General features: G+C 37.4%; 1 protein-coding gene across 4 annotated transcripts in view; it reads right to left on the bottom strand.

Moving 5' to 3' along the window:
• The window catches only part of TLL1 (tolloid like 1), a 158,982-nt gene that overhangs the window by 28,193 nt on the left and 113,001 nt on the right, over positions 1–17,788 (bottom strand). For all 4 annotated transcript variants that reach the window (XR_013536895.1, XM_073001480.2, XM_020801962.3 and 1 more), the window contains 3 exons: positions 16,851–16,975; positions 8,918–9,033; positions 1,490–1,592 (listed from right to left, as the gene is read on the bottom strand). Coding sequence is in view for 3 of the 4 variants with exons in the window: in XM_073001480.2 (XP_072857581.2) it covers positions 1,490–1,592; positions 8,918–9,033; positions 16,851–16,975 (344 nt within the window). In the remaining variant the exon portion in view is untranslated. The remainder of the gene's footprint in view (positions 1–1,489; positions 1,593–8,917; positions 9,034–16,850; positions 16,976–17,788) is intronic.

Below are 17,788 nucleotides of genomic sequence, written 5' to 3'. Positions count from 1 at the left end.
AGAAAAAGAAAAGAACAGAACAGGAGTGAAAATGAATTTGAGAGGTTTTTTTTTAAAAAAACCCTCAAACCCTTCAGTCTCATACACTGCGTAATAGTTGAGAAAACCTATAATAATTCTGCCGAGAATGTAGGAACTTCCCAGTAACTTCAGGTACACATATCTGCTTTAAGCAGGCTGATTTTCAAAGCTTATATATCCAATTTAAAAACTATAACAGATCTTTAAAATAACACAGGAATTCTAAAATTTGGGACAAAACAAAATAGAAAGTCTGGAAAATACATTCTGTCTGAAATCCTTTTCACACCGTAACTTTCAGTTTGTTCCTCTTTGGTAAACAAAGTGACCCTGCTATGATTCTCAGAGGGGGCTGCACACACCCTGGCTTGGTGCATAAACATATTTCCTCCAAGAATTGCAGTGGGAATGCTTTGTTTATCACGGAGGAAAGGATGGAAGGTTGTGACTTGGCTTATGCTATGAATGAGATTTCAGTATTTGAATCATAAAAATTACATCTTTACAAAGCAGAACCTGCGAGTACAGAAATTCAAATGCAGGATACTAACATTACACATAAGCTTAATGAATATCACCCAGGCAATCACCGAGCTCTACATAAAGATACCTATTTTGAAATTCTTAGAAAAATCTTCATTAGTAAAAGCTTAAGTACATAAATCCATTCTGGATTTTTATGTTTTTGAAAAGAGGTCTACTTACAGCTGCTCCACATGATATTAAATTATTGAGCATGATCCAAGTTGGTTTAGGAGAGGGGTCTACTCACCGTTGGCACTATTATTATTATTATTATTATTATTATTATTATTATTATTATTATTATTATTATTATTATTATTATTATTATTATTATTATTATTAGTATTAGTAGTAGTAGTAGTAGTAGTAGTAGTAGTAGTAGTAGTAGTAGTAGTAGTAGTAGTAGTAGTAGTTTTATTTATATGCCACATTTCTCCCAACAAGGGAGAAAGTATTATGTACAAGAGCTTTGAAGTGTTGCTTTTTGAACTACATCTCCCAGCAACACCTAGCCTGCATGACCACTGACAAGGGGATGCTGGTAGCAATAGTTCCAAGAAGTAAGCTGTGCAGGAAAGACAAACACATTTCTTCTACTACACGCTCAATCCCACAATACACCAAAGGAAACTTGGATGTTACTTATGGCTCATCACATGAAGCATTCATCACAAAGTGGAGCATCTCTCTCACATGCTGCTCTGTCAGCACATCAGAGGGCACACATCCCTCTCACTGGGTATATCCCAAATATCCCTTGATCCTTTCTGAAGAAGTACTCTGAACTAATATATCATGGGTCAGCTAGCTGAGCCACTTAAGTCGGAATCGACTTGACAGCACTCAATTATTATTTGTAATATATCGTTACAGGATTGTTTGACTTTCCCATTGTTCTTATGTTGCAGTTATTCAATATTAATCATAACCAATACACTCATACCAAGCAGAGGTGATTTTCTCCAGTAGCCATCTCTTACTTCAATATAGTCATACCAGCAGAGGCTGCTCTTATAGAGGTCCATTGTAGTAAAGTTTAAAACAATCTGGAGTGCAAAAAAGATAGGGATGCCATATAATTAGTTGTCATCTGTCATCTGAACCAGAAAACTATTCTTGTTCATACTAACTTGTAAATAAGAATGGCCAATATTAAAAAAAATCTTCACATCTGAACAGTCATCTAAATTTGTGTGTGTGATTGGGGAGGGAAAGAAAACCAGAGAGAGCAATTTCATCCCCCACTGTCCCTAAATGACACACAAGCAGAGGAGGGAACTGTTAATTTGTTGACTAAGCTCCCTCTGCAGTAATGAGGATCTGGAGCTGTCATCTTGTTAGTCATGATGAACATAACAGATTGCATCCATTCATAACACACATTTTTAGATAGTGACACCAGAACTGCTTAAATAGCACTTGGCACAAGAGCATGTCATTCCCTCACACCCCAGAATTCATACAGAAAACACTCATTTGTATGTTGCATATTTACTGTGACCTGAGAGAGATATACTGGGCAATTTGGTGTTGCTGTTTATTCACTATTTTTTATACCTGAACTGTGCACAGAATCTTACGTACATGCAGACAGTGCTTCCTCTTGTTCAGACATTCATTGTAGATATAAGCCCTCCCCAGATGTAGTCTACATGGGTTCAATAGATGTGTGAGAAGCAAAAAATGTGCTAGTTTCACTCCTCCATTGCTGATCTTGTAATTCTTTACTATGTGAAGTCTGATGGTTTCAAAAGAAGTCATCTTACCTACCAGGACCACAAACATTTATCTCAAAGCCTACTTCCTTTGATTTTTATGTTGGTTACATTTAAAGCTAAACAGAACTATAACAATACAGTGGTGCCCCGCATGACGACGATAATCAGTCCTGGGAAAATCGCTGTTTAGCGAAATCGTCGTCATGCGAAAACACTTTCCCCATTGGAATGCATTGAAACCCGGTTCAATGCGTTCCAATGGGGAAAATACCTTGTTGTCCAGCGAAGATCGCCCATAGGGAAGCCATTTTGCGAGCGCCGATCAGCTGTAAAAATGTCTGCCCTGCGAAGCATGGGTCCGGAAAACACAGGGCAGCCATTTTGCAAAGCCGAAAAAATCATTGTCTTGCGAACAAACGGTTCGTGAAGCACGAACCTAATCGACGTCCAGTGCAAATCCCCCATTGGAATGACTGTTCTGCGAATCGCTATAGTGATCGCAAAAAGTCATCGTCATGCAGATTTGTCATTTAGCAGGGTCGTCGTTTAGCGAGGTACCACTGTACTACAGATCAACTATCCAAGCCAATCTAAACAAATTCTTCTTCCTATATCAACCCAATATCAGTAAGGGAGATTCTTCTTCAGCTATCTTCAGTGCATGATTGTGACAATAAAGAAGAGGAATGTCTCTGCTGTAGCATGTCCTCCCATCCTTCAGAGATACATCTGACACCAAAATTGCAGGTCTTCCAAGACTGTTCTCTTTGCCTGGCTATTTGAAGTTGGATTGTCTGTCACGTTGGTATCTGCTTTCCCTCTAATAGTAATTTGATTGCATTGCTGTACTTCCCAAACTTGGGTCCCCAGATGATCTTGGCTACAACTCCCACAACCTGACCAGCACAGCTAGTGACAAAGGCTTCTGTTAAAAGGAAAAGAGTGCCTGATAGTGCCTTGAGACATTCAAAGGCCACCGTAGCTAATTAGGCATAATTAGAGAGAAATCTAACTATGCCTAGGCTAAAATAAGAAATTCACACTGGAGTAACACTGCAATATTTTGCTGAAGGTAATCTTTGAGGTTTTAGATAATAATTCCTTGGAAAAGCACCTGTCATTCACTAAACCAGTGGTTCTTAACCTTTGTTACTCAGATGTTTTTGAACTGCAAATCCCAGAAACCCCAGCCAGCACAGTTGGTGGTGAAGGCTTCTGGGAGTTGCAGTCCAAAACTCCTGAGTAACCCAAGGTTACGAACCAGTGCACTAAACAACTGACTAAATCTGCTCAGGATTACAATGGTGCTACCAATCCCATCTGATTGTGGAAGCTAAACAGGGTGAGTCCTCGTTAGTACTCAGAAGGAAAGCCACCAGGGAATACTAGGGATCCCCAGATAAGGCTAAGTCAAGGAATCTTGCCTGAAATGTTGGACAGTTGCTATCAGTCAGTATTGACAATACTGGATGAGATAGAACAACAGTCTAATTCAATATAAAGAGCTTCTTTTGTCTGTATGCTTGCTAGCTATAGCTGAAGAATCTAACCTACTACAATTTAAATAATCACTGTAAAATTAAGGGTATGATTAGCATTGGTTAAACAATTGGCTCATCACCATTTGTTATAAAAGAAACCATTAGTTTCATACTACAACCTTTCAGCTACTCTGGCAACAGTATGGATCATCTATATCTGTGTGGTAATCTTTTTCTCTGCTTGCAAAGAGGAAAGTACAATGCAAACAATGAGCCTAAATGATTATTAAATGCTTTCTGACTGCACACCACATGCACATGTACCCTATTAAATCACATTGTGCAGGGCTTTTAAATGCTTGTAAATGCTATATTGGAAGCATCACTATTATAGAAAGAAGCTTAAAGGTAAAGGTAAAGGTTCCCCTTGACATTTAGTCCAGTCTTGTCTGACTCTAGGGCGCAGTGCTCATCCCCGTCTCCAAGCTGTAGAGCTAGCGTTTGTCAGTAGACAGTTTCCGTGGTCACATGGCCAGTGTGACTAGACACGGAACACCGTTACCTTCCCATTATGGTGGTACCTATTTTATCTACTTGCATTTTTACATGCTTTCAAACTGCTAGGTTGGCAGGAGCTGGGACAAGCAATGGGAGCTCTGTTGCGTGGATTCAATCTTACGACTGCTGGTCTTCTGACCTTGCAGCACAGAGGCTTCTGCGGTTTAACCCGCAGTGCCACCACTCAAAATACATTAAGCTACAGAATGGACATCACCGTTTAATGATTTTTTAAAAAAATCAAGCCTATCATTTCTTCTTTTGTTTAATGGCTTCCTGTATGATTTATTTTCTAGTACTGTACTTCTTGAAGAAAAGTTCCTGTATCACTGGAAGAAAAGTTCTACAAAGTTTAAGAAAGGTGACACTAATGACTACTTCATATGTTATTGCCCTTATATTAATGAGATTTTTAGGATTAGTCATTTTGTTACCTATATCCTTCATAGCAATGGTTTCTCCCCTCACTCCTATCACCTTGTTGAAAATGAATTAAAGGACACATGGATGGTATATGTGTATAAAATAGACATGATGCTGAAGATCTATTATGGCTGAGATCTATCAGTCTTGTAACCAGATATGGCCACACACAAAACAGCAAATAGTTTGTGGCACACAACCAAGTTAAGTAACATGGTACCCAAAGCTGGCCAACTTATTTTGGCATAAGGCAAAAAATATTAAAAATGCCTCTCTCCTTTATCCTTGACAGTAGAAATATGATATCCATGAAAATAAATAATAATTTGCTGCCCTTTGGTGACACAATGTTGCCTCAGATTCTGACTCACTCTCCAAAGTACGCCCCACAGGCCACATCCAGCCTGCCTTGCCTTTTTGTCTGGCCCATGTGTGCAGGTGTGCACATGGGCAGACAGGAGTGTGGGTGGGCAGGCATGCATAATCATACGCCTGCCACGCACATTCCTGTGGACCTCAAAAATATGGACAACATACTATGCGAACCTCAATGTGAAAAGTTTGGACATCCCTGTTCTACAGTAATCCAAATCATATTGGCCAGATTCAGATGCTAGATGCCACTAGATACTGATGCCAGTAGGTATCTACATATTTCCATCTTTGATAGTGACTATACCATCATGACTGATGTAATTCTTTCCATGAATTATTCTGTATAGGATTAGAATCCAAACATTTAAGGAATAAAATGAATAACTAAACTGTGTACAAGATTGTCAACCACTGCCACAAGAAAGTTAAACACACGCTCATTGAACTCAGTGGATTAAAGCATGCTCAACACTGCTGAACTCTTGTCTTAAGGCTTTCACTGAAAAACTGACACACTTAGTAAATACGTGTTTAATCTCTTCTCATAATCACAAAGCTTTAGGAAATCTAAGTTATACTTATTTTTTTATTGTTGGCAGAAAATATGTAACAATAGCTTATTTTATTAAAATACATAGCAAGCTTCAGTGTAGAATGTAGCAAGTGTAATTTTCAAAACAGTTTTTAAGACCGCTGTCAGCTGCATTGACATTACCATTCTGAAATGTAAGTAGAATTGCATAACCATCTAAACTATCTAAACTGAAGAAAACAAGTTCTAGAATTTGTTGTACTTTAATTCCAGTGCCAAATTGCTTTCTCTTTCTTAAAATGTATAAGTCAGATCAGATGAATGAAATCCTATTTACTCAATTTCTTTTTATTGTGATACGGAAATAAGAGAAGCCAACACAGAAGTATGACCATTCAGGATAAGAGGTGTGGCAGCTTTAGAAAGGAGATATAATAACTTGGACACAGGGTCTCAAAGTATACTGAAATCCTTCAGTGTTGCTTTGGTATTTTTCATTGCTATGGTAACACGAAAGCTAAACATTACATTACTTCAGGGCTGGAATAAACCTAAATTTATTTTAACTTCCATTTTGCAACTCAGCAGATATATAAGATCTGGATACAAAACAGATCAACAGTTCAAGAGGACAGGATGGTTGCAAATCCCCAGAAGTAAACAATCAATGTCCATTTGTCAGCACAATTAAGAAATTAATGGCTTAGTAAGCAAACTGAGTAGTAGCAAGTGTACAGTAGTTCTGTGAAGAATAATGGAGTATACATTTCCATTCCAAAGCCCACAATACAGTATAAAAATATATATAAATGACTAGGCTCATCTTAAGAAAACTACACAAAACATGAGAAAATGTGTAGTGCATGCAGTTTCTTTGTAGGAAAATGACTGAAAATAGCTGCTCCACTTAAAATTATTATGTGTAAGTAAAAGACAAATATAACTTTTGTGATCTCTGGGAGAGTTCTGCCTTTGATAAATGAAAATGTTAGATATTATGGATGGCCAAAATAATGTTTCAATTCATTTTTCTTTTTACAGTATGGTAGTGTTAAGCTACTGAGAGTATATGCTGTAAGACTGGATACCTTATTTTATTCTGTATAACACATGAATGGAATGTCTACAGAAAATATTTTATGTAACCTGCTTTAGAGGCTACACTGTGTTCACAAAGCCAAGCATAAATTGTAGCACTGTTTTATTATGTTTATATTTTGCTCCTGTTCTTCCAAAGGATTCAGCATTATGTAACTACTTGCTGCCTCCTTTTTGTGCTCAGAACAACCCTCCAAGAGATTTTACTGTAAGATAAAGTGTCTGTCCCAATGTCACTCATAAAGTTTCATGGCTGAGCAGAGATTTCAGGTACGTTCTCCTTTATCTAAGTTCAGCACTCTCCAGCCACTTCATAACATGAATTAACTCATAAATGTGCTCTTTTACCTGTGTAAACTGTGTATAACTGCCTCATGTCTTACGATCTCAAATTATCTAAGAGTACAATTATTAGATAGACCATTTCTCATATCCATCTAAGAAATTATCACTGTTTACTGCATTGACTAGAATGTTGTGTTAGGACTTGAAAAGGAAAACGTATTCAACCTGTGGCTGAATTGACTTATATTGCTCTTCAATGCCTTGAGCTCCTTGGAGGAAGAGTGGAATATAAACTGAGGTCTTGCTCTGGAATGCCTAAAATGACACGGGGCAAGGGTATCTCAAGAGGCCATTTCCTCCCATATGTGTCTACTCAGAATTTTAGAGCTTCCCTGGAGGCCCTATGGTGCTTCCTACCACTCTGAGAGGTACAGGGTTTTGGATGCATGGGAAAGGACTATTTCTGCAGCAGTACCTCAGCCATGTAATTTTCTTCTGAGGAAAGTGAAATGGGCTCCATTTTTCATCTTGAAAATAGGATGGCGAACCTGTATTATTCCGCCATGCCTTTGGCTTTTAAAATCGTTAAATATAGTTTTACTCCTATTGTGTTTTTATTGTATATTGAAGAGTTATGAGTACTTTTCAAATTCAACTGATAAATAAATAATATTATAAAACAATTACGTTCATGTTCAGTAGGGCTAACTCCTCAGTCATTGGCTTGGCATCCTTTTCTGTCAAACTGCTCATACAGCGACTCTGGTGTAAATAATTTGGCTTTCATGATAATTGTGCAATTCCATTAGGGTATTTCTAAATGGAATCACTGCTTGCACAATCCAGAGATCACTGTGCCAGGAGAGTTCTGCTGATGCCCAACGTTCTGCTGATACCCAACACAATTCTGGGCAGTGTGTTTAGGGCTGTGGAATAAGCAACGTGGTACTCCATGCACACACAGCAAGGCAGGTGGTGTTTGTATAAGAGACTAACAAGTGTTTGTTGGTAGCAGGTCTGCCCCTCAATCCTATTTATTTCATAAGTGAGGAAAACTGCTGTACTAATCCAGGTGTTCTGATGTTTACATTTCATGAGTTTCAAACTGTTCAACTTTAAATTGTTTTAAATACTGTATATTTTTAAATTGTCTTATATGGCTCTGTAAGTGACTCCGAGATCCTGCAATATAGGGCAGACTACAAATGTGGAAATGAAATTGAATGAAACCAAAACTTAGGGCCTTTTGGAATTAGCCCTGGATTGCCTCTGGCCTTCTATACCTTGTTTCAGAACTCTCCATTTTGGGACCTACTAGTGCCAGAAGCACCAGCAGCTTACTGGGAAGTTTGCCAAGGGGTGTAGATTGGGAATTTCCATGAACATCCCAGGGGCTATTAGGGCAGACCTGCCTCCCACTGCCAGCAGAGGTCCTCTTCTGTTGATACACACACAGGTTTGCTAATATTAGATAATATTCTAAGGACTATATTATTGTCTCATGCAGTACTTTAATATACCATCACATAAATCACATATTAGAATAAAACTTACTAAAGACAAAAATATTTAGAAGATGCCTATTATTACATGCCCTTTCCTAGTGCTAAATCTGGCACTACGGATATAAATTATGATGGATTTTCATACATGAACACTTCAACACTAGGAAGTGTTTCACATGGAGCTTGAAATAATGGATCTGCTATACAACTAACAGGAATCCAAATCAAATGATTGACTATGCCGTTCAAAACCCAGTGGGGAAGTCATTCAAACATTAATTGAAGCGGAGTGTTATGTTGAAGTTAAATTCTATTTTTTTAAAAAAAACAAACACAAGATTAGAAAAACATAGAACAAACAAAATAAAAATTTACATGTCTGTGGGAGCAAAATACCTTCTCTCCAGGCGTCACTGAAATTCTCCATATGCAATGTGTATATGATGGATAGCCATTTGGAAATCCTGGAGAGGAAAAGTTGCCTGTAGACTCTTGCAATGTTTCACCACATGCTGAAAGAAAGTGAATATTATAGAATCTGGGAGTTGCCTGAAGAAGTGAAAGTAGCATGTGTTTCTGTGATTCAACAGTTGCAGTGGGAGAACTACATGCAATCACATAATGATTCCTTATTCAAGGCAATAATTGCATAACTGTCTGCCCTGTTCACCTTCTTCTCGCAAAAGTGTTAATTCCATATACTTTCCTCTCTACATTAAAATCAAAATCAAACTTACAGCAGTCCTTAACATCTTAGTCAGATCTTAGTCAAAATGTTCTTACACAGCTTTTTTCCCCCAGAGTAAGATCACCACATAAAGAAGTAAAGTGGTTGCTATGATGGTGGAAATTACAGGCCCAAATCCTGTGTAAGAATGCTGATGTCAGTAACAGGAGGAGACTTATCTGCTTATTAAATAGCTTCTGCTTTGATTCTGGGGCTTACCCAATTTTCCTACAATTTCACTGAATATGAGCAAGCCAGGCAAGCTCCCCAGGATTGAACCAGGAACTCTTTAATAACCAGCACCTTCCCCTGCTGATGACATCAATATCCTTACACAGCTATAATTTCCTCAACAGGGTTTGGGCCAACTTGTATTTTCACTTAGCAGCTTTCCAGTCCTTGATTCATGTCAGATGATATTTACATTAACACAGAATCTCTAAACTAGATAAAATAACTATGCATATATTTTCTAAGCAACACTGATAATAAAACCAAAGCAATTATAATGACGAGACAGCTACAGTACTTTTCATTGCTCTGTTATTACATAACCTGTCTTACCTATCTATCATGACAACATCAACCCCTATAATTATTTTTGAAGTTGACTCAACAGAGCAAACCTCTTTCTACCGGGAAGCAATCCACAATGCATTCAACAAAAAGTGTTCACATGTAAGTCAGTATAGGATTGCCACTTAAATGAACAAATTATTTCTTCTGTTGATTTGGTAATATGACTGAACACAAGGTATTGGAACTGATCACCTTGCTACTAACAACAGCAGTTTCAAAATAAAAATTCAAAATGCCAGAAGGCTAAACAGGTAACAACAGAAGCCAAATCAATTATCTAGGCTTTGCATAAATACAGACAATAAATACAATTTTATCATCACTGTCCTACTAAACCTTATCTAAAATTGAATGAAATTTTGGAAAGGTTATTTTTTGACTGCATAATCCCCCAGCCAGCATTACCATTGTCCAGGGATACTTGGAACCGAAGCCAAAAAAATATTATTTTTCCCAAGCTCTGGCCTCAATATTACAGAACATTTTGTGCTGCAACATTACAAAAGTATCTGAGATAATTTTAAGGAAAGGATGGTATGAAGATTACTTTAAAGGTCAAAATGTAATTTGCACTATCAGCAGAGAAAGTCTGGCTTAGCATAAAATCTTTCCCTATTTGCTTTTCTAATCACACTTAAATCACATGACATCTAATCAAGGATGATTTATGTACTAAATAATTTATTCAGTACCAGCCATTATGACAGTAAATAACATAGCTAATAACCAGTTGTTTATTTTTAACTCTGAAATCATTAGCCATAATGTTAAACTACAGAAACTGATATCTAGAGGTTTCCCATGCTGACTGCTTTGCAAATAATCCTGTAATGAATTAAGATTTGCTTAAAGTTTAAAAGACTTGTACAGGAACAAGACGACTTCTGCTACAAATCCCAATCACATCAATAAAACCATAAAAGGATAAAAAGTAATGTGGCCAAAATGATCATTATCTCATTCATAAGATTTTATTGAAATGGTCCGATCCGGTAGAAATGGAATATTTTCCTCAAAAGGAGGGAAATTACTTGTTCCTGATAAGACAGGCTATCTCCACACACTGCAGCAGCCTGCTAAAAGTCTGTTGACCCTCAGGTAACTTCTTGCCTCCAGCATGAGAACATGACAACTTCTTTTATATTGAGTAAATTGAAATTTGTGCAAAATACATGCCTCAGCAAACTAATGTCTAGGCCTGGTCCTCAATACAGGAAAGATCAATCACCTGAGACCTGTGCATGCAGAATCCTACATTTATGCACCAACATCAAATAGTCAATATGAGCTCCATGATTTTGTGTCTAAGGTTTTCCAAGTCCAAGTCAGCCTGAAGTACAAGTTAAAGAACTATAGTTCTGCATAGCATTTTTGCCCATTTACACTCACAGTTAAAGACATCAGCCTTTTCTCCTTACAGAGTTTGCCTTTTCAGCAATAGGAAGTAGAACAATAGAAATATCAAACAAAGCATATGCAGTTCCATCTTAATTCTCTTCTATCCCCACTATGTACATGAGTGTTATTGCATTATGGCTATTATTTTCAACTTTGTGGAATTGTGGAAACATTAAATATTTAATAGCCACTGTACTAATGATGATCTTATAGCTGAAATACTGTTCCTTAGTGTAGGAAAATGCACTAGAGCAGAACCATTGACTCAACAGGGATTTGATAAGTCAACTTCTCCATACCACAGTAAGTCACTATTAGATCAAGTTCATCTGAATCAATGGAACTTATATTTAAATACATAAGCTGTATAAATGTCCTCCATGCTACAGCAGGTTCCTTGATACAGTAGAAGGTTAATCTTGCATTAGATGCAGGACAGGTTACGCAGTCATGTAACTGATCATTCGACAAGGGGTCTGCTGGTTTAGGGAAATATACTCTATTAATTTATCTTACGCTTTAAAAATTCTCACTATATACTTTTAAAACCTATTTACAACAATCTATTTTATCCTACAATACAATTTTCAAAAGCATTTTGAGCAATGTAATGAGTCAGAAAATTTAGAAAAAAATGGCAAAATCGAAAAGATAAATTCTCTTCTAATCCATGTATCAATCAGGAAGATACAAATCAAATCACTTTTCACTGAAATTTCTAAAAATTAATTCTTCACCCATCCCTAGTTTAGAGACCTCTTTTTCAATGTTTTATAGGTCATATGGTTCATTAAAGGCTGTGTATGAAACCATTACATAAACTGGTACCATATGCTCAGAAATGTCCTATTGGTTTTAATAGGATTAAGTCAAGCAGATTTATCCATTACAGCCTGGATACTCAGCAAGAATAAGGTAGAAGTATACTGTTAATGTTTTATGTCTGTAATTCTTTCATTCTGATTCTCTTCCCGTGCCCCTCAGCTATTTATTGTATTTGTGCTGCTGCCAGTCTGACTGGTCTTCTAAAGAGAGAATGTATCTATTTAGGACAATCATCTAAATCTACATAGATAGTTGCCAGGTTTGTACAATAACCCAGCAGAGTCTCATTTCTGCTAAAACAGTTATGCTCACTCCACGGATTGTTTAACTTGAAAACTTGTCTGGCCAAGGACAAGTACTGTACAAGTTAGAAACTGTGGTCCAACGTGAGCCACACCCCAAGAGGAAGCAGCAGGAATATATAAGTTTAAAAACACTCTTATTCAAAAAATGCATAGAAGAAATGATTACTTCAGCCAAAGAGTCATCTCACAAGATAGCCCTCCTGCAGAGAGGGAACACAGATTAGTTTATGTTCTGTTTTTAACTACTAGGATTGTCTGAGAGCAAACAGCCTAGAAAGCTTTACATTTTCTTAGAGCCTGACCATTGTTTTCTTTTTTGTAAATGAAATGGCACATTATGTTTCCATTCTCCTTTTACCATGAGATAAAGTTAATCAGGAGTGCAAGATTATGGTCAAGGCAAAACAGGCTAAGTGGACGTATGACTCACAAGGGGCCAGATCACTGTAGTCAGCCTGGCCAGAAACCATATGAAAAGATACACAATAGAGTAGTAATATTTGCTGCTTAATGTCTTAATCTATGTCTGAACCTGCTGCTGCTGCTGAAGACCTCCTGCTGATCTCTGCCAGACTTCTTTGAGCTGACCTCACTATTTTTGAGCTCAAATCGCCTTCCCCTGAATCTTTTGAGCCCCACCTTCCCCTGAATCTTGGATTTAGCCAACAAATCCTGTTACCTTATATTTCTCCCCTGTAATCCTGGCTTCTGGCCTAGGAACTCTTTTAGTGTATTTTCTCTTGCCGAGGTATTCCCTTATATTGTTCCATTTAAGAGTTCCAACCCTCCTGAGCTTCAAGATGGTCTAATGAAGACCTGGGCAAAGTGCGGCCCGAGGGCCACATATGGCCCGCAAGCCGCTCCTGTCCGGCCCGTGGACGGTTTTGAACATCAAAACCATTTATAGCTTTTTGTCTAAAGTTGATCAGTTGCTTATCTTTAACATACCACAAAAAACGTCTTTAGTATTTGTGAAGGTTTACAAGTTTAAAATAAAAACAATAACACTGTTTCATTTTACAGTATTTTTAAGTAAAGTTGGTTTGGCCCCCGAACACAGTTCAGATTTTTCATGTGACCCCCCCCATAGAAATTAATTGCCTACCCCTGGTCTAATGAGACTAAGTAGAGGTAATGTTTGTCTACCCTAATCTATCTTTAGGAGTATTTTCCCCATGAATCAGTGGCTCCCAATCTATTTCTTATGTGAGAGTATGTGGCTAGAGAGAGATCTTTATTCCTTTCCTTTTGGACTTCTTTCTTTCCTTTGAGTCAATATTATAATAGCATTTGTATTTGTTTGTCATTTGTGCTGCTTCACTCTAATTTTTGCTATTCTCCAGTACAATCATTGTATTTATTTTAGTTCTTGTGTGTTCAAAAAACTCTCATGTTGAATTGCTCTGTGTAAACATGCCATACTCAGCCCAATCTGCATCAAGATGCTATTGTTCCAACTAGAGATGGGCACAAACCAGTAGTTCATGCCAGTTTGTTTTTCAGCTGAACAGGTGTCTGGCACTTCCCAGCCCTGCCTCCTCCAAGAGGCGCCCACTCAGAGACAGCGTCCTGGCTTCCCTGTCCTCTGGGCACTGCCTCTGAGTGTGCGCCCACTGAAGAAGGCAGGGCTGGGAAGCGCCAAACACCTGTCTGCCCAAATAATGACCCAGCGCAAACCACCAGTTTGGTGCTTCATGCCCGTCTCTAGTTCAAACATCTTATAAGGAGTGTGTCTTAGAACATGTATGAGTTCATACATGTGCTCTAAGAGCACACCTGATAATACTTCCCAACCTTTGCATAACACATGAACATACAGGAATCATCCGTCCATCCATCCATCCATCCATCCATCCATCCATCCATCCATCCATCCATCCATCCATCCATCCATCCATCCATCCATCCATCCATCCATCCATCCATCCATCCATCCATCCATCCATCCATCTATCTATCTATCTATCTATCTATCTATCTATCTATCTATCTATCTATCTATCTATCTATCTATCTATCTATCTATCTACCTACCTACCTACAGTGTGTGTGTGTGTGTGTGTGTGTATTCTGCACTGCACTTTGCCATGGAATAAATGTTGTGTAAATGTTTACTATGAGGAAGCTTTTAATCTGATAGTTCTTTAAAAAGAAAAATGGTTCCCCCACATGCTCCTTTCCTTTCTTCATCTTTTGCATACCAAGAAAAAAAATCTTTAGCCCCAGCTTTTAGGAACATAAACAATGGTGACTGAGAATAAGCCAGTCTCAAATAATAGTTTCAATGTGGTGAAGTGGTTCTTACAGTATCAGACTAGAACTGATTTGGTTTAAGTCCCTACTTAGCCATGCAGATCTTTAGGTCGATCTTAAACCAGTTTCTATATCTTAGCTCATACACTTATAGGGGGAAAAATCAGAATATTTTTTTGGCATACTGAATTATTTTATAATAAAACTTTAATCATACACTGCATTGGGAAGGTTAAATTGGTTTAATTATGTTACTTCATTGCACTTTCAAAAAATAATGTGTACACTGTAGTGAACACACTGCCATCGTGTACATGACTTAAGCTATTAGATCATCTAAATCACAGGAAATCTACAAAAAAATAATTTGATGTCTTGTGAAGAAGATGTTAATTCTGACAAATGTCACATCCTCCTCTTGATTATGCAACATAACAACACTCTTAGTTGAAAAGCACAGTTCAGTACAATGGTTCCATAGTTGTTAATATAATTAATTAAAATTCCAACACAAGAGCATACAGAGGATTTCTTTCCATAATCATTCTGCCCACAATTACAATGTATACATTATTTGTGAACAGTTTTATGAAACGGCTTTCTGTTAACAAAATTTACGTGTTGCAGCTCATTAATTCTGGGCTTCAGAAATGTGCATGCAAAATAAGTAAAAGTTATTGTAACTTATTCACAGACCTCATGGACTAATTTTATCATGTTTCATGTCATGAAAAACTAATTAGTGGTGTGTGTGTGTGTGTGTGTGTGTGTGTGTGTGTGTGTGTGTGCACATGTGTGGGGGGCATATTTCAGCAAGAGCAGGTAAATCACTGCAAAAACCTTAAGAAAATTTATGTTTTCTATATAGTCTGGTTAATACAAGTTCTTTCCACATGATGTATCTGGAATGCTTACATGATATGTAGGTCCTGTGAATTGTTTATAATAACATTCACATTGAAGAACATGTGACAAAATATAAATATGTATGAGGAAAAAAATAAATAACAGGAGTGTGGGTTTGTAGCAACTTTGTAGCAACTCTTTGTAGCAACTGGTTCACTTTTAACAAGCAAGAACTTATAGGTGTGAGACTTTCCAGTCACATCGCACAATAGATATGCTATATTGTGCAGTCAAAGACTGTAGTCAGGAAAGGGATTTTACATAGGAACAATGATGACTGGTGACCACCAGCATACCTAGAAGGGCAAAGTAAACTAAATAACAAAAAGTCCAAGCCAAAGAACTAGGGTTCGTCTCTCCACTAGAAGTCCAGATCAAACTGTATTCATATTGAATACACAATACAGTAATTACATTTCTTTCATTATTTCTAAAACAGAAATCCATGCAGGGAATTATTCTGCAGGGCAGCTGAATAAGATTCTTAAGATATATTAAACAATTCTACTATCCTAAAAATTGATCTGGCTTTAAAATGCAGCACTTTAAAAAGAGTGGATAGAATGAATCATGTTTTCCCCACCTCTACGTTTATCAAGTGAACAGCTAAAGAAAACAATCACAGAACTTCTATTAGAAACAGTAAATTCAGACGCATTCTATTTATGCTTTAACAGCAGGTATTTTAAAGCTACCACACTTTAAATACAGCCCTGCAGCCCCTAGGACAAAGGCCCAGGGGCATATGAGAGATGGGAATGCCTCTTCTGAGGCCACAAACAGCTTCAACTTTGCAAGTGGAGAACCAATCTTGGGTCACTACTCCCTGACCCAATGGATCTTTCCGTGTTCCTTTTCTCTTTGATGTCATACAAGGAGGGAAATAGTTGAGCTAAGATATAGTATGAGCTAAGATATAGAGTCATGGTAAGGGCAGATTGAGGAGGCACTGTATACACAAATCCAAAGTCTTCCCAGAGTTTCACCAGCATCCCCCAACACGGGAGACGATTTAGACCAATCCAAGAGCTGGTTTAAATGTTTCTCCTTATTAGGAAGCAAATAGATGCTTGTTAAAGAAAATAATAAGTGAAAATTAGCAGCAAATGGTACTCCTTTGGTCCTGCTGGCAAGACTTGATAAGCTTTAAAAAACAGTGCATGTACCAGTCTCAAAACTTTCGTATTTAACCATGTGTCTGCCATGTTAAGAATGTTTGTGAAGTCACCTACATGCTTGAATGGAAAGAAATAAGGAACCAGCTTTCATGCAATTATCAAATAGTATTAACTTTACAGTAACACATCTTTCTTGGTGTGTACTTGTGATACAATACCTGGACATCTGTACAGCTTTCTTGCTTGTGCAATATCTCCTTTACTTAATCGGGTGCGCTGACCAATGGCTGGCCGGATCCCATTGTCATCACGGGAAGGAAGTATGGTATCCAGAAACATGCCCCTAAATAAATAAATAACCAAGAAAACCCAATCAATTTTCATCTTGAACTACCCTTAAATTTAACAAAGTTCTTTTTCTGTGCACTGCAATCTATTTAATCAAATTAAGAGTCTATAATAAAAATATTTTAAAAAAACAGCAAGTGTAATGGAAATTAAACCTTTGGACCAACATAGCTTTTAAGGTTTGCATAATTGGTCTGGTTTGTTGCTGACAACCATACAATTGTAGAGGAAACTGGTCTACTTAAGTGTCTGTTCTTTCGTAAGCAGTCAACAAGCAAGCAGACAATTTGTTCACAAACAATTATTTTAACTATATCTATTTGAACTGAATCTTAGGAACAAAATGCCCCCACAAGCTCTTAGCTCTCTTATTACTGATTAGTTCATTAAAATCAGGTTCAGAATGCTGCTTCTAATTTTCAGGAACCTGACTACATGATTTCTTGGTATGTCTGATATGCGAGACACCAATTTATGCCTACAGACACTGTTTCAATCAGATGCTGTTCACCAAAATAACTATGGTAACTAGCTTTACCTCAAATATTTATTTGTCAGTGCAGTGAGAACAGAGCCATAACAGGAAATTCTTACTTTCATGTTCATGGTCAAGAAACAGAGGAAGTCTTTTAAACTGTAATGAACTGACAAGTGTGACATATTAATTACCCTCCTTCCCCATCAACATACAAGAGAACCTCCATGGGAGGCACAAGGAACAGAAACCTTTTCTCTTCTTGGAAAAATAGTCAAAATGTAAATTGATCATATACAAAAGACCTGCATTTAAGAACAAAGTAAAACCCTT

Source organism: Pogona vitticeps, chromosome 5 (assembly GCF_051106095.1).
Source record: "Pogona vitticeps strain Pit_001003342236 chromosome 5, PviZW2.1, whole genome shotgun sequence".
NCBI lineage: Eukaryota > Metazoa > Chordata > Lepidosauria > Squamata > Agamidae > Pogona > Pogona vitticeps.
The sequence above is the reverse complement of the archived record's forward strand: the minus strand, read 5'-3'. Positions and strand labels throughout refer to the sequence as shown.